Source organism: Pygocentrus nattereri, chromosome 16 (assembly GCF_015220715.1).
Source record: "Pygocentrus nattereri isolate fPygNat1 chromosome 16, fPygNat1.pri, whole genome shotgun sequence".
NCBI lineage: Eukaryota > Metazoa > Chordata > Actinopteri > Characiformes > Serrasalmidae > Pygocentrus > Pygocentrus nattereri.
In genome coordinates, this window is record NC_051226.1 from 29,724,201 (window position 1) to 29,748,668 (window position 24,468).

The following is a 24,468-nucleotide window of genomic DNA, read 5'->3' on the forward strand; positions in this document are numbered from 1 at the left end:
TATCTTTTCATGTCCTCTGAAAATAACTACACACAGCCATTAATGTCTAAATAGCTGGCAACACAAGTGAGTACACCTCACAGTGATCCAAATTGTGAAATTTGGCAATATTTTGTGTTACCACCATTATTATCTAGCACTGCCTTAACCCTCTTGGGCATAGAATCATCAGAGCTACACAGGTTGCTACTGGAATCCTCTTCCACTCCTCCATGATGACATCAGGAAGCTGGTGGATGTTAGAGACCTTGAGCTCCTCCACGTTCCACTTGAGGATGCCCCACATGTGCTTGATTGGGTTTAGATTTGGAGACATACTTGGCCAGTCCCACACTTTTAACTTTAGCTTCCTCAGCAAGGCAGCTGTCATCTTGGAGGTGTCTTTAGGGTCATTATCATGCTGGAATACTGCCATGCGACACAATTTCCGAAGGGGGGGGGGGGGGGGGGGGTCATGCTCTGCTTCAGAATGTCACTGTACATGTTGGAATTCATGTTTCCCTCCATGAACCGCAGCGTGCCGGCAACACTCAGGCAGACCTAGATCATGATGCTACCACCATCATGCTTGACTGTAGGCAAGAGACATTTGTCTTGGTACTCCTCATCCGTGCCACAATACATACTGGACACCATCTGAGCCAAACAAGGTTATCTTGGTTTCATCAGACCACTGGACATGGTTCCAGTAATTCATGTTCTTGGACTGCTTGTCTTAAGCAAACTGTTTGCAGGCTTTCTTGTGTACCAGCTTCCTTCTGGGACGATGGCCATGCAGACCGAGTTGATGCATTGTGCAGCGTATGGTCTGAGCACTGACAGGCTGACATCCCACTTCTTCAACCTCTGCAGTAATGCTGGCAGCACTCAAGCGTCTATTTTCTGAAGAACACCTCTGGATAAGACACTGAACACGTGGACTCAACTTCTTTGGTCAATCCTGCCGAGGCCTGTTCCGAGTGGAACATGTCCTGCAAAACCACGGTAAGACCTTGGCCACTGTGCTATAGCACAGTTCCAGGATGTTAGCAATCTTCTTATAGCCAAGCCATCTTTGTGGAGAGCAACAATTCTATTTCTCACATGCTCAGAGAGATCTTTGCCATGAGGTGCTATGTTGAATATCCAGTGGCCAGTATCAGCAAATTGTACACAAAACACCAAATTTAGCAGCCCTGCTCCCCATTCACATGTGGAACCTTGTAACTCTTGAGGTGTATTCACTAGTGTTGTCAGCTATTTAGACATTAATGGCTGTATTTTCAGTACACTGACTGTTTTAAGTAACATCCAAATTGAATCTCTATAGTGCTGTCCCATGATAAGATATAATAAAATATTTGCAGAAATGTGAGGGGTGTAGTCACTTTTGTGAGATACTGTACATATACACACACACACACGTTATTGTAGTCCATCTGTTTTTCTGCATAGTTTGTTAGCCCCCTTTTACCCTGTACCCAGTGGTCAGGATCCCCATGGACCCTCAAAAAGCAAGTACTATTTGGGTGGTGGAGCACTGATGTGCTAGTGGTGTGTTAGTATGTGGTGAGCTGGTACGAGTGGATCAGAAACAGCAGTGCTGCTGGAGTTTTTAAACACCTCAGTTTAATATGTTTTTATATTATAAACACAATACATACAGTAGGTTACATACTGTTCGAGTAAGCAGTTGTGTTGTATTCTATATACAGTGAACAGTCTGTTGTATGAAAATGCAGAAATACTAAAAAATAAATATTGTGTGCAACATACAATATTACAAGATTAGTGGAGCGGTGTGGAGTTCAGCAGGGTGAGGGTGGAGGAAAAAAAGCTGGACCTGAGCTGACTGATGGCAGGGAGCCATGTGCCAGTGATGTGCTCAGCAGCACTCACCACTTTTTGGAGGGCCTTCTTGTCGGCCACAGTAGAGCTGCTGTACCACTCTGTCATAAAATTGGTCAGTACGCTTGTGTTGGTGCAGCAGTAGAAGTTTGAGAGAATCTGAGAAGACAGATGTTCCTTCTTTAGTCTCCTCAGCAAGTAGAGGTGCTGCTGTGCTTTCTTAAACAAGTGTGAGGTGTTGAGTGTCCATGAAAGTTTTTTGGAGAACTCCCAGTAAATTGAAGCTGGAGACACGCTCTACCTCAGAACCATTCATTCAGACAGGACGGTGTGTGCAGCTTTTGTTTTTCCGGTAGTCCACAATGAGCTCCTTGGTTTTATCTGGGAGTTGAGGGAGTGGTTGTTGGCGGTGCACCAGGCAGTCAGGTCAGATCTCCCCCATGTAGGCAGATTCATCACCACTGATGTGGCCAAGCACGTGGTATTGTCTGCAAATTTAATGATGATGTTTCATATACGCCGAGGAATGCAGTCATGGGTAAACAAGGAGAAGAGCAAAGGACTCAATACACAGCTTTGTGGAACACATTTTTACATTTACAGCATTTAGCAGACGGTCTTATCCAGAGCAACTTTCCCGGAGATCAGGGTGAGGGTGGAGGACATATGACAGACTGGTGTCTGTCAGGAAGTGCAATGCCCAATTACACAGGGGGTGTTGATTCCCAGATCACTGAGCTTGGTGACCAACCTGGTGGAGATGACTGTATTGAAGGCAGAGCTGAAGTTTGAACTGCGAATGTATGTGTTCCAATTTTCCAGGTGGGTAAGAGCAGAATGAAGAGCTGTGGAAATGGAATCCTCTGTTGATCTGTGTGAGTATCATGCAAACTGGAGGAGATTCCAGTGATGGTGCGAGCAGTGCTCTCAGAAGAGTAAAAACCAGTTTCTCAAAGCACTTCATTACAATGGGTGTGAGTGCGACAGGGCAGAAGTTGTTCAGACATGCTGCAGAAGAAAGCTTCCAGCACATTTGGAACAGCAATCTGGGCCAGAGACAAGTTGTAGATGTCAGTGAAGCCTTGGGCTAACTATCCAGTGCATGCTCTGAAGACATGGATGCTGGCTAGGAGAAAGGCACTGAGAAAGGCACTGCTGGCTAGGTGGGTCAGTGGGGGGAGGTCTGTAGTCCGTAAAAGTCTGGATGCCCTTCCACATGTGGTGGGGGTCAGCGCTGTGGAAGTGCTTTTCAACAGACAGTTTTAGGCTTTCCTTATACCCTTCTTCAGGTCTGCCCTGATTGAGCTGTAAGCCTCAGCATCACCAGATCTGAAAGCAGTGTTACATGCCTTAAGCATTAGCCGAACCTCAGCATTCGTCCAAGGTTTCTGATTAGGAAAGATTTTCACACAGAGGTGACAGTCAATACATGAGTTGATGTGACTCATTAAAGCTGAGGTGTATGTGTCAAAGTCCGTGTGAGAGTCTGTAGTGGCTTCAGAGCAGAACATACTCCAATGAGTGTCTAAAACTGATGCTGTAGAGAAGAGACAGCTCCTGCTGGACACACTTTAACAGTCTTTGCAGATGTTTTCATATGTTTGATGAGTGGCACATACTTGGGAAACAGAAAAAAAATGATATGTGATCAGACTGACCCAGGTGGGGGAGGGTGACAGCATTGTATGCGTTGGCAATGTTTGTGTTGATATGTTTTCGAGTTTTGTCTCCTCTGGTCAGACAGGAGACGTTCTGTTAAAATTTAGGTCTCAGTGATAACAATGATGTTACTCTCTCTGATCCATCTGTGTATTGTAGTCCAGTGTCGCAGTTCATCCGTTTTGTTCACCGAAGACCGAACATTAGCAATGCTGGGAACCAATCTCCTGGTGCAGGTTAAGCTCCGGCTTAGCCCATAGTCCACCTCACCTTCCCCAGATTTGTTTACGATCACTGCACCTGCGTCAACTTTGCTCAGCTTGGGAAGCCAGCTGCGCAGTTCACGGCACATTTCCAGAGGTAATTCCAGATCAATAAAAACTGTATAGTAATAGTTTTTATCGATCTAGAACTACCTTTGGAAATATCAAGAGTGCTGTGAGGGTATTGTACCTGACAGGACCAATATACACTAGATTGCCAAAAGTATTCGCTCATCTGCCTTCACACGGATATGAAATTGAGTGACATCCCATTCTTAATCCATAGGGCATAATATGATGTCGACCCACCCTTTACAGTTATAACAGTTTCAACTCTTATGGGAAGGCTTTCCACAAGGGTTAGGAGTGTCTTTATCAGAATATTTGACCATTCTTCCAGAAGTGCATATGTGAGGTCAGACACTGATGTTGGATGAGAAGGTCTGACTCACAGTTTCCGCTCTAATTCATCCCAATGGTGTTCTATTGTGTTGAGTTCAGGACTCTGTGCAGCCCAGTCAAGTTCTTTCACACCAAACTTGTCTTTATGGACCTTGCTTTGTGCACTGGTGCACAGTCATGTTAGAACAGGAAGGGGCCGTCCCCAAACTGTTCCCACAAAGTTTGGAGCATGAAATTGTCCAAAATCTCTTGGTCTGCTGAAGCATTAAAAGTTTCTTTCATTGGAACTAAGGGGCCAAGATCAACTCCTGAAAAACAACCCCACACCATAAGCCCCCCTCCACCACACTTTACACTTGGCACCATGCAGTCAGACAATTACCATTCTCCTGGCAACCGCCAAACCCGGACTCATCCATTGGATTGCTAGACAGAAAAGCGTGATTCGTCACTCCAGAGAACACGTCTCCACTATTCTCGAGTCTAGTCCACTTTGTACCACTGCATTTGATGCTTCGCTTGGTGATATAAGGCTTAGGTGTAGCTGCTCGGCCATGGAAACCCACTCCATGAAGCTCTCTATGGGCTGGTCTTGAGCTAATTTGAAGGCCACATGAAGTTTGGAGGTCTTTAGTGACTTTGCAGAAAGTTGGTGACCTTTTTTGGTGGCATTTTGTGTCAGATTATCCGCTGACCCTGCTCTGTCATTTTTACGTGGCCTACCACTTTGTGGCTGAGTTGCTGTCATTCCCAATCACTTTCACTTTGTTATAATACCACTGACAGTGGAACATTGACTGTGGAATATTTAGTAGCGAGGAAATTTCACTACTGGACTTGTTGTACAGGTAGCATCTTATCATAGTACCACACTGGATTTAACTGAGCTCCTAAGAGTGACCCATTCTTTAACAAATAATTGTAGAAGTAGTCTGCATTCCTAGGTGCTTGGTTTTATAGAACTGTGGCCATGGAAGTGATTGGAACACCTGAATTCAATTATGTGAATGGGTGAGTGAATACTTTTGGCAATATAGTGTACCTAGGACTTTTTACAGGCAGTGGTAGCTTTAAATCCCATTTGGAGAGCCATACCGTTTAAACTGGACTGTAAGTGGGCGTGTTCCTGCATCTGCGATCTGGGTAGATTTTCTTCTGACGCATTGCCATTTGGAGTCGTACATGTGCTGAGTACGTGCTCCAAACCTCCTCACTCCTTTTCATCCAATCATCGACTGATGGCACTTCAGATGGTTCAACTGACCAAGGAAGTAATGGGGGTTTATAGCCCAGCACACACTGAAAAACGAGAATGATAATTATTGTAATATAACTTTTTCTCGACAGAGCGATAAGAAAAGTTAGCTAATTTTTTGATATGATACGCCGTTCTCACTTCTGAGTTTTTCAACATGATTAGAGAGGGTAGGGGCGACAAGTAAAAAAAAAAAGAGTTGCCAAATATACTTTAGCAACATCTGAAACTTGGAGTTATACATTCCCTGCTTGAATGGAGAACCATCGTTCTGCTCTCCTGTGACCAAGAATGAGTGACGAGATTAGTGGTGTAACTGTACTTGCTTAGAGAGAACTCACCTCTTTCTGTACATCCTAACAAGCTTTAGCAGCGTTAAATTACATCTGCTCCTCTCAACTAAAGGGCTGTTACAGCGCTCAAAAAGTCATATTTTAGTATTATTGCATTCCCAAACAACGAAACTGAAAGAAAGAAGGATCATGTTAGTTACAGCCTGATTTAAATAAAAGTAAACTGGGGAAGCTGTGAGGCACTGGAGAGCACTATCTTTATAGGCTAGCTTTACATTACATTACATAACATTACATTACAATTTAGCAGACGCTTTTATCCAAAGCGACTTACAAATAGTGTGGTACATAGAACACACATAGTCAGGCCTTAAAGGAGGCCAAGGGGTAAAAGCGGGGTAGAGAAGGGAAGGAGGGCAAGAAGGAGATGAGGTTGGCAGTGGCTAGCTGTTTTTAGCAGCTGGCTAATTTAAAACAGCGCTCTATCACTTGCACAATGAATCGACGATACTGTAGATCAGACAAGACGCAAGAGCACCACTTTCAGTTTAAACATACCTAAAAGGAGGACTCTGTTTGGTGCTGGATATATTGCGGTTCACCCCTTAAACTACTACAATAGAATAGAGAAATCCAGATATCTACTAGCTGGTGTTAAAAGGCAGTGTGATCCATCACTGACCTATTGAGCCAGCTAATGTTTGCTGTTCATCCTAAGTTGACATTGTTGAGAAACTAAACAGTTTAGCACTATTGTTGGCCACTTGTTTAGCATTTGTAACGTGACAGCTTAGCACTCATTACCAGACAGCTAAAATGTTTTTTTTTTTTCCCGTAAATTATGACTATTACAAAAATTGCGGCCGTGCTTTTTACAGCTGGTAAAAACAGCAAACCAGACACTTTCTCCCTCTCTCCCATGACAGATTTGTGAAGTGTCCCACTGTTTGGCGAGTGTGTGTCATGTTCCGACCATAAACGATAGTTTAAAACAGCTACTCAGGAGCAAAAATCAGATTTCAAACTTGACAGAAACAAATTATTTGACATTTATTGTGATATGTATCGATATTGAACAACATGAATTTTATTTATCGTGATAACATTTTTGACTATATCATCCAGCTCTGGACTACTATGTCTGTGCTTCCTTTAGATGGGGGTAGATCTGTCAGGAAATTCACAGCTATATGCAATGATGGGGGATAGCGAGGGGCATAAGGCGCCCAGAAGCACAAACTCCAAGCACAAACAGAACATGAGTTAACAAAGTTGGTTACGTCATTGGATAAGGAGGGCCACCAGAAACTGTTCTGAACCAGGGAAACCATTCAGGTTATACCAGGATGACCTGATCTCAAGGATGAGTGCCCCATTGGATCAATATTATTTCAAAGGGCAACAGGAATGTAAATACTGTCAGCTGGGCATGTTGGGGGTGCTGGGTCGGTGATTTGTGCTCCAATTTCTTTCATACAATGCCAAGAGATCAAAGCAACAATACATGAAGGGGGTAGTATGGGGTCTGCACTGATGGGGTTTTTTCTCAACATTATGTTGGCGGGGGAGAGTGTCTGCCTTACCATTCTTAGATCCAGGTAATACCCATCGGGCCTGGTGAGGATTCAGATGTTTAGTCAATTTAATGTATTCCAAGTTTCTATGATCCATTATAATGGTGAAAGGGTGGGCAGTGTCCTTAACCCAGTGCCTCCATTCTTCCAAAGCTGCTTTAACAGCTTATTATTGCCTATGTCATAATTTCACTCAGCAGGATTAAGCTTCCTGGAATAGAATGCACTGGGGTAGAGTTCAGCAGGGTTACCATGACTTTGGGAGAGAACAGCACCTACTACCATCTCAGAAGCGTCCACGTCCTCCAAAGAAGGATGGGAGGGGTCAAGGTGGCAAAGAATCAGAGCAGTTGTAAAGCTTCAAATGAGTTGAAAGCTGATTTGGCTTTGGTTGACCAGTTCAATTACTTAGCATAGCCTTGTGGTAGAGAAGTGAGAGGAGCAGCAATCATACTAAAGCCTCTAATGAATCATCTGTAAAAATTTGCGAAGCCTAAAAAGCGTTGCAGTTCTCCAATAGATTTTGGTCACTGAGGGTTTTCCCATACAGCCTTTTGACAGTCAAAGGTGATTTTATTTTATGGATGGGAATGTGAGGTTTGGTGGCAATGTCTTGGTCGATAACGTTTCAGGCAGCTCCATAGTCAAACAGCACTGAGACAGAAAGACTTTGAGAACCCCAAATTAGTGTTACGGGTGAATTTGCGACTTTCAATAGGAGAATATATGGTCTCACTCACGCATATGGGGTGAGAGTGGGACAGTCACCTTTGAAGTGTCCTTCTGGACACAGTAAAAGGAAAGTCCCTCATGCATGCACTTTAGTTTTTCTTCTGGAGTAAGCTGCACATGACCAATCTCCATGGGTCCAGAGGTTGACAAACACAGAAGGGATAGCAGAGGAGCTAGTGGCAGGACGACATCTGGAATGAATGAGACTCCAAAGTAATCGATAATTGTATGAAATCTGAAAGGCTATTGTGACTGTCCCTGCACGCTAATTCCTCCTGTAGGGTTTCATTAAGGCTTTGCCGAAAAAAATGGTCTCAAGGATTTCTTGACCCATCCGGCCTCTGCAGCGAGCGCTTGGAAGTGCAAAGTGTGCTCAGCTGCTGTCTTGATCCATTGTTTGAAGGATAGTAAAAGTTCTCCAGGATCTTTACCGCTAACTGGGTGATCCTTTATAAAGACCAGGGGGCCTGTCGTATTTATCAGGAAGTGTCAGAGGGAGGTGGGAAGAGCTGTACCGGAGACTGGAGGGAGACTTGAGCAGGCAGGGGGGCTTGTGCAGACAGAGTACCAGAACCTGAAGGTTATGAACCACATGGAGAACTTCGTTGAGGGTATTAATGAGGTGCAATAATTGTGTGTGAGCCAAAACAGCAGAATGGATATTAAATGGGTCTTCTGGATTCTGGGTGGGTGAAGTATTCTGTAATGAAGACTCTCCAGATGGGTTTGAATGGGTTTTACAGGTCAGTAACATGATATGGTTATAAAAAAGCATCCCAGAGAGGCTGAGTGTAATGAAGATTTTCCAAATGGGTTTGAATCCATAATTATCATTTGGATAATTAATACTTGCACCATTTTGGATTGTGCCAGTTCATTTCATGAGAACTGGCGTCTTGCTTTTCTATAATTTTGTGATCTCAAAACCACAAAAACAGAATCAGAGACATTCCAAAAAGTCAAAAGAGTAGATCACAACACAGCAAGGGTACCAAAGGGAGTTCAAAAAGCTCTCTCAAAAAGAGTTCAGAAAAAGGTCCAGGCAATCCAAAAAAGCCAACAGACGTGAAGAAACAAGGCTCGGTACGTAGATGAACTTTATAAAATACTTCATAGAGATCCAGAGTTTGTGAAGGTTCTTAGAAAGTGAGGTGAATGAGCTGCAGGCAAAAGAGTTCTAGGACTGCACAATCAAATAGGGCAACAAATCAAGAAAAACACTTCTCAACATAACATTAAAAGATTCAGAAATTCTGGAGAAATCTCTGTATTTGCTGGCCATGATCTTTGGGCAGCACTGCATTAAAAACAGACGTGATTCTGTAGGGGAAATCACTGCATGGGCTCAGAAACTCTTCTGAAAACCACTGTTTGTGAACACAGTTTGTTGCTGCATCCACAAATGCACATTAAAACTCTAAAACTCAAAGCAGAAACTGTACACAAGCAGGATCCGGAAATACTTCCACCTTCTCTGGGCCCAAGAAGTTTTTGAAAATTTGAAATTCTTTTTGGAAATCATGGACCTCAAAAAGTGAATCCTCATGGATTCAAAAGCCAGTATTCATGATAGTATAAGAGTGCATTAGTGCACATGGAATGGGTGACGTGCACATCTGTGAAGGCACCATTAATGCTGAACAATAAATATAGGTTTTGGCAACATATGCTGTCAGCCAGACAACTTCTTTGTCAGGGAAGGCCTGGCTTATTTCAGCAAGACAATGCTAAACCACATTCTGCATATATTACAACAGCACTGCTCTGCATTAAAAGTGTCCGTGTGCTAAACTGGCCTGCCTGCAGTCCAGACCTGTCACCAGTGAAAACACTTGGCACATTATGAAATGAAAAATACAACAAAATAGATCCAGCCTTGTTAAGAAGCTGAAATTCTGTATCAAATAAGAATGGGAACAATTCATTTTCAAAACTACAGCAGTTGGTCTTCTCAGTGTTGTTAAAAGAAGAGGTGATGAAACACAGTGGTAAACACGCCCCTGTCCCAACTTTATAGAACATGTTGTGGGCATCAAATTCAAATTGACCATACATTTTTCAAAAAACAGTACAATTTCTTAGTTTCAACATTTGATTGTTCTTTTTGTAATATCCTTTAAAAATATGGTTTACATGATTTGCATATATCCCTGCATTCTATTGTTATTTATATTCGGCACAGCATCCCAACTTTTTGTAAATGGGGTTGTAACTAAATTTGACAATCAGAGGTATATATTGAAACGGAAGAATGTTTGCATGTCTCCATGCAGAGAGCCCTGCTCTCCTCTGAGAGCAGATATTTCCTGCTGCAGAGAAGATGCACTCTGATGGAGCTGATGGGAAAGTGGCAAATGTTTGTGGCAAACTTATTCTCTATGAATGAATTCATTTAATCTTCTGCCAGCTGCCCTGTATTTTCACAAAGAACTACCTCCTGAAACTGTTTGCAAGTGGTGGAAAACAGAAAACATTCACAGAAAAACAGAAACCTGTTGGCAACTGTTTGTAAACATTTCCTTATGTAGTTTTAAACCGTAAACATTATGTGGAATGCGAACAGGGTCATTTTGAATAACAGTTATTTGCTTTTCCATTTCAACTCCATTAACGATTCAAGAGAGCATGCATTTCAAAAAAGATGTTAAAGCTTATGAAGTACGATGGCTTTTAACATTAGCATTAGCCAGTTAGCTAGCTTTTCATCTTCAGATGCTCCAACATGGAGAATGTGCTTCCATGCCAGCTGTTTAGCAAGAAATACTCCCACACTTTTGAGGATTTTGTTCTTGGGCTGCCATCGCGCTTTTGTCAACTCTCCAGTAAGCAGTAATGTCAAATCATTCCTAATGAGCGTGAAAAAGACGTGACGTCACCAACTAAACTAGTGTTTAGCTTAAAGCTAATATGAATGGACATTTTCATAGACATGCTGACAAATTAGCATAATTTTCTACAACATGAATTTAGTGATAACTTCACACATGTCGCTATTTTTCCACAAGGAGGTACTTAAGAACACGATCCGGTTATGAAAACAAAGATAAATACCCACAGACCTATGGCTTTCACGACCTAACAATGGAAGTTTAACTTCTCTACAGCAACTCTAAAGGTACAAACTTAAGGCAAAATGCTATAAAAAAAAATTAATAAATAACCGCTCTTGGGTAACAGACAGCACAGGGGTAGTATAAAGCAGCACTGGTGAGGAAACTTTTACTGAGAGAGAGATCAATAACAACTGTTTGTGGCAAAACTGCAGATGAGCAAAATGTAGGTACCTAAAAATAATTTTGCTATGTGTTTCTTTGGTTGTTTAGGGCCAGCTAACACTAACAGCTGGGGTAATATAGTAACTTTTTTTAGTAATTTTTTCAAAAGTTATTGGCCTTACTTGCAGCAGGATCTAAAAACACTTTGTTAATTGAATGTCTGTAAGATTAACTTACCAACTTATCATCTTATCAACATTATCTTACTCTGGTAGTCGAATCAATACTTGCACCATTTTGGATTATGCCAGTTCATTTCACGAGAACTGGCGTCTTGCTTTTCTAGCCAAAGAAATGCTTTATAAATTAACAAGCAAAAAAATGTAATGTTTGATAAAAAAAAGCTGTACTCTGTGAATTACTAGATGGCTAGTTTTTGTTCCACTACCCTGTTAGAAGCAAGATTACCAAATTCTAAATTGTTGGCAAACTTGGATTCCCTTGAACAATCCCCACTTTCGGCAGAATTTTAAATTATTAGATTTTTCTTTACTAGGCCCTATATGTAATGATCATTAGTCTTACCCAGCAAAATTGGACTCTGTCTTTTCAGAATGGCAGAAGCTGTGTCTCAATAAATTCAGCAACTTATACACAGATGGGACTTTTGCCAGCTTTAAAGTCATCTCCATGAACCATAGACTTCCAAACTCCAACCTATTTCGTTACTGTCAGTTATGCTGTTTCATTCATGCTGAATGTCCAACTTTCCCTAATTTGCCTCCAAGATCAGGAATTGATACCTTCTTAGAAACTTGTTCGCAATTCAGAGGCCTGATTTCACGTATTTACAATACTATCATGTCTTTCAAAAACACGACAATGAGTAAAATCCGTACTGAATGGGAGGGGGAGTTTAGATCAGGGATACCCGCTGAAAGTTGGGAGAGTGCATTAAGAAGAATTAATGGAACAACATGCTGTGCTCAGCTCAGCTTAATTCAGTTTAAAGTTCTACATCATATCTATTACAACCGAACAAAATTGGCAAAAATATACCCTAATGTTTGTGATACATGTGACCTTTGCTGTTCTGCCAGAGCGAAGTGGATTTGAAGTGGAGATACAGCCTAGAATGGAAACTTTTTAGTGTCCAAGGAGGCAGTGATTCAAGAAATAGTACAAAGAGGGATGCTTTTGCCTTTGCAACTCTCCTAGCAAGGAGAAGGATTTTACTGAAGTGGAAGTCAGCATACCCACCTCAAGACCTCTGGCTATTTCTTAAAAATGGAAAAAAAAAAATATTCATTTAAATTTCTACACCCTGTAAGCCTGTGTGGTCACACTTTAGAAGTCTACATTCTTGCTCTAGACTAAGTAGGACAAAATATTGGCGGTATTTTAAAAATACATTATGCAGTACTATATGATAGTATATTATCAAACACAGACTAAAGTGTGTGAGTGAATGTTTACAGTGTTATCCCTCATCATTTTCCATCCATCCATCCATCCATTATCTTCCGCTTATCCGGGGTCCGGGTCACGGGGGCAGCATCCTAAGCAATGAAGCCCAGACCTCCCTTTCCCCAGCCACTTCCACCAGCTCTCCAAGGGGGATTCCGAGGCGCTCCCAGGCCAGCTGGGCGATATAGTCGCGCCAGCGTGTCCTGGGTCTTCCCCGGGGTCTCCTCCCAGGTGGACTCGCCTGTGACACCTCCCGAGGGAGGCGTCCAGGAGGCATCCTAACCAGATGCCCGAACCACCTCAGCTGGCTCCTCTCGACGTGAAGAAGCAGCGGCTCTACTCCGAGTCCCTCCCGGATGACTGAACTTCTCACCCTATCTCTAAGGGAGAGTCCAGACACCCTGCGGAGGAAACTCATTTCGGCCGCTTGTATTCGCGATCTTATTCTTTCGGTCATTACCCAAAGCTCATGACCATAGGTGAGGGTGGGAACGTAGATCGACCGGTAAATCGAGAGCCTTGCCTTATGGCTCAGCTCTTTCTTTACCACAACAGACCGGTAAAGAGCCCGCATCACTGCTGACCCAGCACCAATCCGCCTGTCAATCTCCCGCTCCCTTGTACCATCACTCGTGAACAAGACCCCGAGATACTTGAACTCCTCCACTTGAGGCAAGAGCCTATCCCCGACCCAGAGAGGGCTCTCCACCCTTTTCCGCCTGAGAACCATGGTCTCGGATTTAGAGGTACTGATTCTCATCCCAGCCACTTCGCACTCGGCTGCAAACCGATCCAGCGAAAGCTGAAGTTCGTGGCCTGATGTCCCCAATAGGACCACATCATCTGCAAACAGCAGTGATGTGACCCTGAGGTCACCAAACCGGACACCCTCCATCCCTTGACTGCGCCTAGAAATTCTATCCATAAAAATTATGAATAGAATCGGTGACAAAGGGCAGCCCTGACGGAGTCCAACTCTCACTGGGAACGAGTCTGACTTACTGCCGGCTATGCGAACCAAACTCCAGCTTTGTTTGTACAGGGCCTGAATGGCTCGTAGCAAAGAGCCATGTACCCCGTACTCCCGAAGCACCTCCCACAGAATACCCCGGGGAACACAGTCGAATGCCTTCTCCAGATCCACAAAGCACATGTGGACTGGTTGGGCAAACTCCCATGAACCCTCCAGAATCCTGGAGAGGGTGAAGAGTTGGTCCAGTGTTCCACGACCAGGGCGGAACCCGCACTGTTCCTCCTGGATCCGAGGTTCGACTATAAGCCGGACTCTCTTCTCCAGTACCCCTGCATAGACCTTGCCAGGGAGGCTGAGGGGTGTGATTCCCCTGTAGTTGGAACACACCCTCCGGTCCCCTTTTTTAAAAAGAGGCACCACCACCCCAGTCTGCCAATCCAGTGGCACCGCCCCCGATGTCCACGCAATGTTGAAAAGGCGTGTCAGCCAAGACAGCCCCACAACATCCAGAGCCTTGAGGAACTCAGGGCGGATCTCATCCACCCCTGGAGCCTTGCCACCAAGGAGCTTCTTAACTACCTTAGCGACTTCGGCCTCAGTAATGGACAAGCCTATTCCCATGTCCCCAGACTCAGCCTCCTCACTGGAGAACGTGTCGGTGGGATTGAGAAGGTCCTCAAAGTATTCCTTCCACCGCCCAATGACGTCTTCAGTCGAAGTCAGCAGCACACCATCTCCACTATATACAGTGCTAGTGGCACACTGCTTTCCCCTTCTGAGTCGCCTGACGGTTTGCCAGAATCTTTTCGGAGCCGACTTAAAGTCAGTTTCCAAGGCCTCACCAAACTCCTCCCATACACGGGTTTTTGCCTTGGCAACAACTGAAGCCGCAGATCGCTTGGCCTGTCGATACCTGCCAGCTGCCTCTGGTGTCCCACAGGCCAACCATGCCCGGTAGGACTCCTTCTTCAGCTTGACGGCATCTCTCACCTGGGGTGTCCACCACCGGGTTCGAGGATTACCGCCCCAACAGGCACCAACTACCTTATGGCCACAGCTACAGTCAGCCGCTTCAGCAATGGAGGAACGGAACATGGCCCATTCTGAGTCAATGTCCCCCACCTCCCCCGATATCTGGTCAAAGTTCTGACGGAGGTGTGAGTTGAAGATCAATCTGACAGGTTCTTCTGCTAGACGTTCCCAGAAAACCCTCACTATGCGTTTGGGCTTGCCTGGTCTGACCGGCATCTTCCCCCACCACCTGATCCAACTCACCACCAGGTGGTGATCAGTTGACAGCTCAGCTCCTCTCTTTACCCGAGTGTCCAAAACACATGGCCGCAAGTCCGATGACACGACTACAAAGTCAATCATTGAACTGCGGCCTAGGGTGTCCTGGTGCCATGTGCACTTATGGACATCCTTGTGTTCAAACATGGTGTTCGTGATGGACAAACTGTGGTTTGCGCAGAAGTCCAAAAACTGAACACCACTCGGGTTCAGATCAGAGAGGCCCTCATCATTTTATTATTGCTATTTATTTTTTCTCTTATTTCATTCTAGCCTATAATTATTTATCTTTTTATTTTATTTATTTAGTTTTTATTAGTATAGTTAATGTACTCTCTGTTAAATATGAAGGCGCGGGAGGCGAGGATGGAGAAAAAAAAGTTAGTGTTTTTCACTTATATGTATGTAAAATACCTGTTCACTTCAATAAAAAAATATATCCAATAAATAAATAAATGAATAAATAAATTCCAATGTGTAAATGAAGTCTAAAATGTTGCACAAGTCAGCCTTAGAACTTTGAGAAGCAGGTCATCTAGCCTTGCCCATTACTCATTTTACCATCAACAAGAAAGTGGCAGGCCATATTTTGAAACTGCACTATTCAGAATGAAGGACGAATAAGGCAAGGTGGTGTAAGAATAAATGGTGTAAGAGGCTGACATACCCAGCTGTTTGAGAAGAGAGCTGTTCTTCCATTGCTGCATCTTCTCTGGACTTCTCTTCTTCCGTTCTTTTCCTTTCTCCTTCGCCCCATTTTGATACTCCTTATCAACTTTCAGTCTTTTTTCTGCAAGGGACACAATGTCAAAAGTTATCTAGTGGACGATAGATTAGTCTAGTGGAAAGACTATTATAGTAGACTCCCCATACAACCCCATGAGGGATGGGTGGCTGGCCATTTTATGGCAACAAAATACTATATACAATACTATTTTCATATTAATGAGTTTTGTAAGATGGAGCAACTGAAAGCACACAAATTACGGAATTATATAGAATTAAAAAATGTATATAGAATTAACACAATATGTATTAATGGTGGCAGAGAAGGTGGCACAAGCAGCCACTTAGGCTATGTATAGACTGCAGCTTTAGAGCTTTAGTACAGACTGCAGCATTAGGAAGTGCCATGCTTGTTTGTTTATACTGTCCACACCTGTGATGCTCATCTTCCAAAATGAAGACAAGAAGTGTAACCATAGTAACAGGCTTCTGAGCATGTGAAATTATGATGAAAACTGAGATCGACTGATGTAAAAGTCATACGAATACCATTCTGACTGTTCAGACAGAGGCCACAATGTGTCACAATGTGTGTCAGATTTCAGTACCACATAAGAAAAAAAAGTCCAAATTTATTTGAAAACCAGATTCAATGCACTGTTCTCAATGTCTCTCTCACTCACACACACACACACACACAAACAAACAAAAATAACAAGTGTATGTTATATAAGAAAAAAGATGTCTGCAGTCTGAATGTAGCCTCATTTACTTTGCTCAGTCTCATGCATTCAGTATAATTCAGTATTTGCCCTACTTAAATATGCCTGGTTAAACGTATTTGTTAATTTTCATGCTTATTGGCTGTGTTTTAGCAGGAATATCACTATCCTCCAGGACTGGAATTGAAGAACACTGCACCACATAATCAACCACCTCATTCCCTGTCCTTAGTGCTTGTCATATGTCATACAACACTGTGTGCCTATAATTTCAAGCACCCTAGAAAATGTCCAAAAGGTGGTCTTTGACAGCTGCAAATGATTTTGCAAATATTTTTACAAAATATTAAAGCAATAAAACAGAAGAGGCCATGTGTTGCAGTGGCATAGATAAGAGGTATTAATATATAAGTAAATGAGTAATATGTATATAAATGTGCATGTCTAGTAAGCCATTTAACCATCACCTACTGTAAGACATACCAGTATGAACATTTAAAATAAGCATTAACAGGGAATGCTAATCACAACTTTTTAAATGTTGAAACATTTTTTTTATGAAGAAACCTACACACTTTACATGCAGTCTTTGTTTATCTGAGTACCACTTAGATATCAAATGTTGCTATAAATATCATATTATGCCAGTACTTAATGTAGAAACATTCACTTTTTAAGAAGAATTTGCTAAAATTACCACCACTATAATGTCAGTTGTATGGTAGGATGAGATAAAAACTGACAAAAACAAAAAGACAAGAACAGAAACCAAAGAAGAAAAAAAACCCTTATCTCAGCTGTGGAGCCCAAAGGCCCTGGAAACCATCATTTGCTATATAGTCAAGGCACTGCTATGTCTGACCCAGTCAATTGTAAGTGCTATTATTGTAAAATGGAAGCAACAAGAACTCGGTCACAAAGCCATAAATCACATAAAGCCACTGGGAGGTGAAACAAACAGCACAAAATTTAAAAAAAAAAAATCATGCCACCACAGGACTCTGGAGCAGTGAAAAATTGTGAATGTGGATGTGGTACATACCAGAAGAACTCTACCTACCAGAATGCACAATGTCAACAGTGCAGTTTAGTGGAGGATGCATAGTGGTCTGGGGCTGTACTTTTGAGATCTGGGCTAGGCCCTTAGTTACAGTGAAGGGTAATCAATGTTACTGCTACAGGATACATGTTAGGCAATTATATGCTTCAAATTTTGTGGCTAAAGTTTGGGGAAGGCTCTTTTCTGTTTCAACTTGACTATGCCCCTTTGCATAAAGTGAGGTCCATAAAGACATGGTTTGAATTTAACCTTGATGGGTTTATTTTGTTGTCTGTGCTTATGCACCGAACGGCAGTTCGGAGGACCCGGCCTTCTTGGAGCCTCTAAGGGGGTATTGGAAAGTGCCTCCAGTGGGGACTTCATTGTCTTGATGGGTAACTTCAACGCTCACGTGGGCAATGACAGTGAGACCTGAAAGGGCGTGATTGGGAGGAACGGCCTCCCCGATCTGAACCCGAGTGGTGTTTTGTTATTGGAGTTCTGTGCTCGCCACAGCCTGTCCATAACAAACACCATGTACGAACACAAAGGTGTGCATAAGTGCACATGGCATCAGGACAACTTAGGCCGCAGTTCATTGATCGACTTCGTAGTTGTGTCACTGGATTTGCAACCATGTGTTTTGGACACCCGAGTGAAGAGAGGAGCGGAGCTGTCAACCGATCACCACCTAGTGGTGAGTTGGATCAGATGGCGGGTGAAAATACCGGACAGACCTGGCAGACCCAAACGAGTTGTGAGGATTTGTTGGGAACGACTGGCAGAGGAACCTACCAGAAAGATCTTCAACTCCCACATCCGACAGAGCTACAACCGCATACCGAGGGAGGCGGTGACAATGAGTCAGAGTGGGCCCTGTTCTGTGCCTTCATTGCCGATGCAGCGGATCGGAGCTGTGGCCGCAAGGTCATAGATGCCTGTCGTGGCGGCAATCCCCGAACCCGCTGGTGGACACCTCGGGTAAAGGAAGCCGTCAAGCTGAAGAAAGAGTCATATCGGGCCTGGTTGGCTTGTGGGACTCTGGAGGCAAAAGATGGGTACCAAAGGGCTAAGCGGGCCACGGCTTCGGCGGTTGCTGAGGCAAAAACTCGGGTGCGGGAGGAGTTTGGTGAGGCCACGGAGAAAGACTATCGACAGGCATTGAGAAGGTTCGGGCAATCCGTCAGGCGCATCAGGAGAGGAAAGCGGTTCCCGACCAACACTGTATACAGTGGGGCTGGGGGGCTGCTGACTTCGACTAGGGACGTCATTGGACGATGGAAGGCATACTTCAAGGATCTTCTCAATCCCACCAACTATCCTTCCTCAGAGGAGGCAGAGCTTGGAGATCTGAGCGAGGGTCCGTCCATCACTTGGGCTGAGGTAGCCAAGGTGGTTGGAAAACTTGGTGGCAGACACCAGGGGTGGATGAGATCCACCCAGAATTCCTGAGGGCTCTGGATGTTGTAGGGCTGTCTTGGCTGACACGCCTCTGCAACATTGCGTGGACATCTGGGGTGGTCCCCCTGGAATGGCAGACCGGGGTGGTGGTGGTCCCACTTTTTAAGTAAGGGGACCGGAGGGTGTTTTCCAACTACCGGGGGATCACACTTCTCAGCCTACCCAGTAAGGTCTATGCAGGGATACTGGAGAAGAGAGTCCGACCGATAGTTGAATCTCAGCTACAAGAGGAACAATGTGGGTTTCACCCAGGTTGTGGAACACTGGATCAGCTTTTTATCCTCACCAGGGTCCTGAAGGGTGTGTGGGAGTTCACCCAATCAGTCCACATGTGTTTTGTGGATTTGGAGAAGGGATTCGACCGCATCACTTGGGGGATCCTGTAGGGAGTGCTCTGGGAGTATGGGGTGAGGGGCTCGTTGTTACGGGCCATTCAGTCCCTGTACAAACGGAGCAGGAGCTTGGTTCATATAGCCGGCAGTAAGTCAGATTGGTTTCCAGTCAGGGTTGGACTCCACCAGGGCTGTCCGTTGTCACCGATTCTGTTCATAACTTTTATGGACAGAATTTCTCGAAACAGCCAAGAGGGTGTCCAGTATGGTGGCCTCAGGATTTCACGTCTGCTTTTTGCGGATGATGTGTTCCTGTTGGCATCATCAGGCCATGACCTCCAGCCTATTCTCTGGACCAGTTGGCAGCCAAGTGTGAAGCGGCTGGGATGAAAATCAGCACCTCTAAATCTGAGACCATGGTCCTCAGTCGGAAAAGGGTGGAATGCTCTGTCCAGGTTGGGAGTGAATTCTTGCCCCAAGTGGAAGAGTTTAAATATCTTGGGATTTTGTTCACGAGTGAAGGAAGGATGGAGCGAGAGGTTGACAGGCGGATTGGTGCAGCACCTGCAGTAATACGGACCCTGTACTGGTCTGTCATGGTGAAGAGAGAGCTGAGCCAGAAGGCAAAGCTGTCAATTTACCGGTCAGTCTACGTTCCAACTCTCACCTATGGTCAAGAGCTTTGGGTAGTGACCCAAAGAACGAGATCGTGGATACAAGTGGCCGAAATGAGCTTTCTCCGAAGGGTCGACGATCTCCCTTAGAGATAAGGTGAGAAGATCAGCGATTCGGGAGAGGCTCGGAGTAGAGCCGCTGCTCCTCCACGTTGAGAGAAGCCAGTTGAGGTGGTTCGGGCATCTGGCAAAGATGGCCACTGGATGCCTCCCTAGGGAGGTGTTCCAGACATGTCCGATAGGGAGGAGACCCCGGGGAAGACCGAGGACACGTTGGAGGCACTATATATCTCGACTGTCTTGGGAACGCCTTGGTATCCCTCCAGAAGAGCTGGAGGAGGTGGCGGGGGAGAGGGAGGCCTGGGCCTCTTTACTTAGGCTGCTGCCCCCATGACCCGGACCCGGATAAGCGGTTAAGGATGGATGGATCAATGGGTTTATTTTAGTCAAAATATGTCCAAATAATTTTGATGTAATCTATCTGGAGATATTTTGCACAAAAGAAAAGTTTCAAAGCTCTTGCTAAGTGTTCTCCTTGCACATATTTCACAATGTACTCCATTGCCATCAAACATTACATAAGAAGACACTTATTATAATACAATTCTAATGGTGTGTTAACCACGGAGAAATTCAGCCTTCTTCGGCTGTATTCTTGGCTTTGAGACGTGGCTAGCATCTAAGCACAAACCTGTCAACATTTTGTTTCCACTGGCTATAAATAAACACATGAAAGGGATACTGCATAACATGACACCATTTGTGTCATGTATCATGATCTGATAACACGCTCACTTCTGTGGTTCTACTGTTTATGGAAGATGAGTTAGCCAGCTTGCTAATGGCTACATTGGCTCTTTGGCTAACTGCAAAAGCACCCAAGACAACCCCCTCTGCTGTCATCCATGCCGGTTATCTACATTTTGGCTACAGATCAATGTGCAGCACTGTACTGCCATGAGAGCAAGTCCTTCTGTCTGTAGGTGTATGCATAAACTCCATACACCCTATTTGCAGTCTATTTGCTTTGATGGCATCAGTACTCATTGTTATGGGAGATATTTTATAACATGCTCCTAGTGCAGTTTGGCTAATTTCCATTCATTCACAGTGGCAGTGATTTGGGAGGTAGATGAGCTGAACCTTTAAACCTTTCATCAAACTGAAAGAACTTTGTGACTTTTTAAATAAGAAAATTAACACTGAATTAAATTGACATCACATTTTCTATTACTCCAAAGTTCTAAAACTGTCTTATTGCCAGACATTCTCTATTATCCCAAACACTTTTTAGCTTATCTTTTTTTTAGATTTTTAAAGTCCCTTTTTGCATTTTGTTTTACATTTATATTCTCTTTTTCACGCTGAATATGTAAACACAAAATAGTATTTTTCTACTGTTTTCATTTGTATTTTTACAAATATTTGTAGCAGTTAACCTTTAACAATTCGATTAGAGTTCTATCACATTCCACACATTTAACTGACTTCAAACTGAAATCACCTTGCTTTAGGAAAATTTTTCATAAAAATTACATATAGAGTAATACACAGTACAACAGTAGAGCTAGCTACCGCATAGTGGACAGAAAAATGACTCTGACCTCAAGTTCACTTTACATCTGTAACTTTTGCATACATTAATTAGGATACATTATTCAGAAGTTTGAAGTAGGCTAGTCACTTTTGAGAAAACAAAAGTTGAAATGATTAACCTGTAAAATGGATTCTTATTTGTAAAGCCATTTTGTTAGCCAAGAGTGTAGCTTCAAACATTGTGTGCAGAAATGAATAATTCATAAATCTCATAGAAATATAGGAATGCTACATAAAACCTTAATTTAACAAAAACTATTTTGAAAAATGGAACGGTTAAATAAAAAAAAATTACATAACAGTAAATTAATTCTGTTAACAGTTAAACCCAATCTTTAAGAAACTTATTATCACTAATAATTTAGCACTAACAGCTAATTGGAACATTTTTTGGAACATTGCAACAACTTTCAAAAACTGCATGGTGACAATTTAGTTTTGGCTTAATTTTTTCCTATGGAACACCAATGTGTTCCATGATTTGGTGTGGAAAAACAATTATGACTAAGTAGTATTAGAATGGTTATACAAACTGACTTTTATTATCATTTAAAAAACAGTATTTTAGGTTAATCATTTTTCCACTTCCGGCGGCGCGGCGAGTAGCTGCAGCGGCCACTTCGGGAATAGCAAAACGGTGCTTTTTTTCTATTTTCGTTTACTGTATGTCGTGTAACCCGACCAAAACTAGATATTATGACTGTTTCAACCAGCACCATCATCTACCATCGCCAGAGCCTGCTACAGCTGAGAAATCAGCCACAATCTCTGCTTCCAAGTGAACTGCGGGAAGAGCTGTGCGAGCTAGGCCTGCTACGGTCATGGCACTGCGTAAGCCTCCTGGCCAAAAGCGATGCACGAGGAGGCAGATGTGAGGCAAGCAAGCCGGCGTGTGCGCTAGTCTATTGGCTAACCCCACATGACCAGCCATTCCATTGCTCCTTCTCTCCAACATGTGTTGCTTGGAGAACAAACTGAACTACCTCCGGATTCAGCGGGCTACCCAGTGTGAGCTTAGAGACTGCTGTGTTTTCGTTTTTACAGAGACATGGATGACGAGCTCCACTCCGGACTCAGCTGTTCAGCTCGACAGCCTGTTGTGCTTCCGTACGGACAGAGACGCTGAGCTGTGCGGTAAGACTCAAGGTGGAGGACTATGTGTTTACATCAACACTGAATGCTGTAAAAATGCAGCACTAGTCTCCAGTCACTGCTCACTGCTGGTGGAGTTTGTCAGAGCCAGGCCATTTTATTTGCCTAGAGAGCTAAGTTCGCAGTATATAATAGCAGTGTATATTGCTCCCAGTGCTAATGCTAACGCCACACTGAACAAGTTGTTCAGCGCTATCAGCGTCCTCCAGAACACAAACCCAGACAGACTGTTTACTGTTGCCGGTGATTTCAACCATGCCAATCTGAAGTCAGTACTCCCCAAATTTCATCAGTATGTGGACTTTGCAACCCGGGGGCTAACGTGCTGGATCTTGTTTACACAAACATCCCCAGCGCATACAGGGCCGAGCCCCGCCCTCACTATGGCTACTCTGACCACATCTCTGTGATGCTCATTCCAGCATACAGACCACTCATCAGACGTGCCAAACCAGACCAAAAGCAAGTGAGGAGCTATCTCTGCTCTTCAGGACTGTTTTGAGCACACTGACTGGTAGATGTTCAGAGCAGCAGCAACTACTGGTGACTCCATCAACCTGGAGGAGTACTCAGAATCAGTGACTGGCTACATCAGCAAGTGCATTGTTGATGTTACTGTCTCCAAACTCGTCACAACTCACCCCAACCAGAAACCATGGATGACTGCAGAGGTGCGCATGCTGCTGAGAACCCGCGACAAGGCTTTCAAGTCAAGGGAAAAGCAAGCCTCAGGGTGGCAAGAGCCAAGCTCTCTTGGGCCAACAAAGAGGCTAAGCGTGCCTACTCAAAGAAAATCCAAAAAGAATGCTGTTCATAGACTTTAGTTCAGCGTTCAACATCAATCCTCAGCAGCTTATTGGAAAACTGAGCCTGAACACTTCCCTCTGTAACTGGATCCTGAGTTTCCTATCTGAGAGACCTCAGTCAGTCAGTATAGGAAATAAATCTCCAGCACCACCACACTGAGCACCGGAGCCCCTCAGGGCTGTGTGCTCAGTCCACTGCTGTTCACTCTACTGACTCACAACTGTACTACAGTTCAAATCACATCATCAAGTTTGCTGATGACACGACTGTGGTGGGTCTGATCAGCAAGAACGTCAGCATGCAGAGAGGAGGTGCAGCGGCTAACGGACTGGTGTGAGGCCAACATCCTGTCTCTGAATGTAGACAAAACTAAGGAGATGGTTGTTGACCTCTGAAGAATGCGAGGTGACCACCCCCCACTGAACATCATTGGCTCTGGTGTGGACATCGTCACGAGCACCAAGTTCCTTGGTGTCCACATCACAGATAACCTCACCTGGTCCCTCAAAACCAACTCCATAGCCTAGAGAGCCCAGCAGCGCCTCTACTTTCTGTGGAGACTGAAGAAGGCTCCCCCCTCCCATCCTCACCATGTTCTACAGGGGGACTGCAGAGAGCATCCTGAGCAGCTGCATCATCGCTTGGTTTGGGAATTGCACTGCCTCAGACCGCAAGACGCTACAGTGTATAGTGAGGACAGCTGAGAAGATCATCAGGGATCATCCCCTCCATCATTAGCATCTACACCACACGTTGTATCCGGAAAGCCACTAGCATTGTCGATGACCCCATCCATCTCTCACACGGACTTTTTTCCACTGCTGCCGTTTGGCAGAAGGTACCGGAGCATCCGTGCCACCTCTGCCAGACTCTGCAACAGCTTTATTCCTCAAGCAATCAGGTTTTAAAATTCACACTCACACAACTCTTTTGATGCTCTACTTGCACTCTGCAAATCTGGAACATTGCTGCTACAGTGTGTTTTCACTGTTTTACTCAGGTTTTTTTG

General features: G+C 44.0%; 1 protein-coding gene across 4 annotated transcripts in view; it reads right to left on the minus strand.

Moving 5' to 3' along the window:
* The window catches only part of jade2 (jade family PHD finger 2), a 107,463-nt gene that overhangs the window by 6,607 nt on the left and 76,388 nt on the right, over positions 1-24,468 (minus strand). For 3 of the 4 annotated variants that reach the window (XM_017705311.2, XM_017705312.2, XM_017705310.2), the window contains exon 11: positions 15,618-15,740. In XM_017705311.2, the coding sequence (XP_017560800.2) occupies positions 15,618-15,740 (123 nt within the window). Of the gene's footprint in view, positions 1-5,289; positions 5,451-15,617; positions 15,741-24,468 lie in introns of those variants that run through there. The other variant, XM_037546308.1, reaches the window with a different exon arrangement.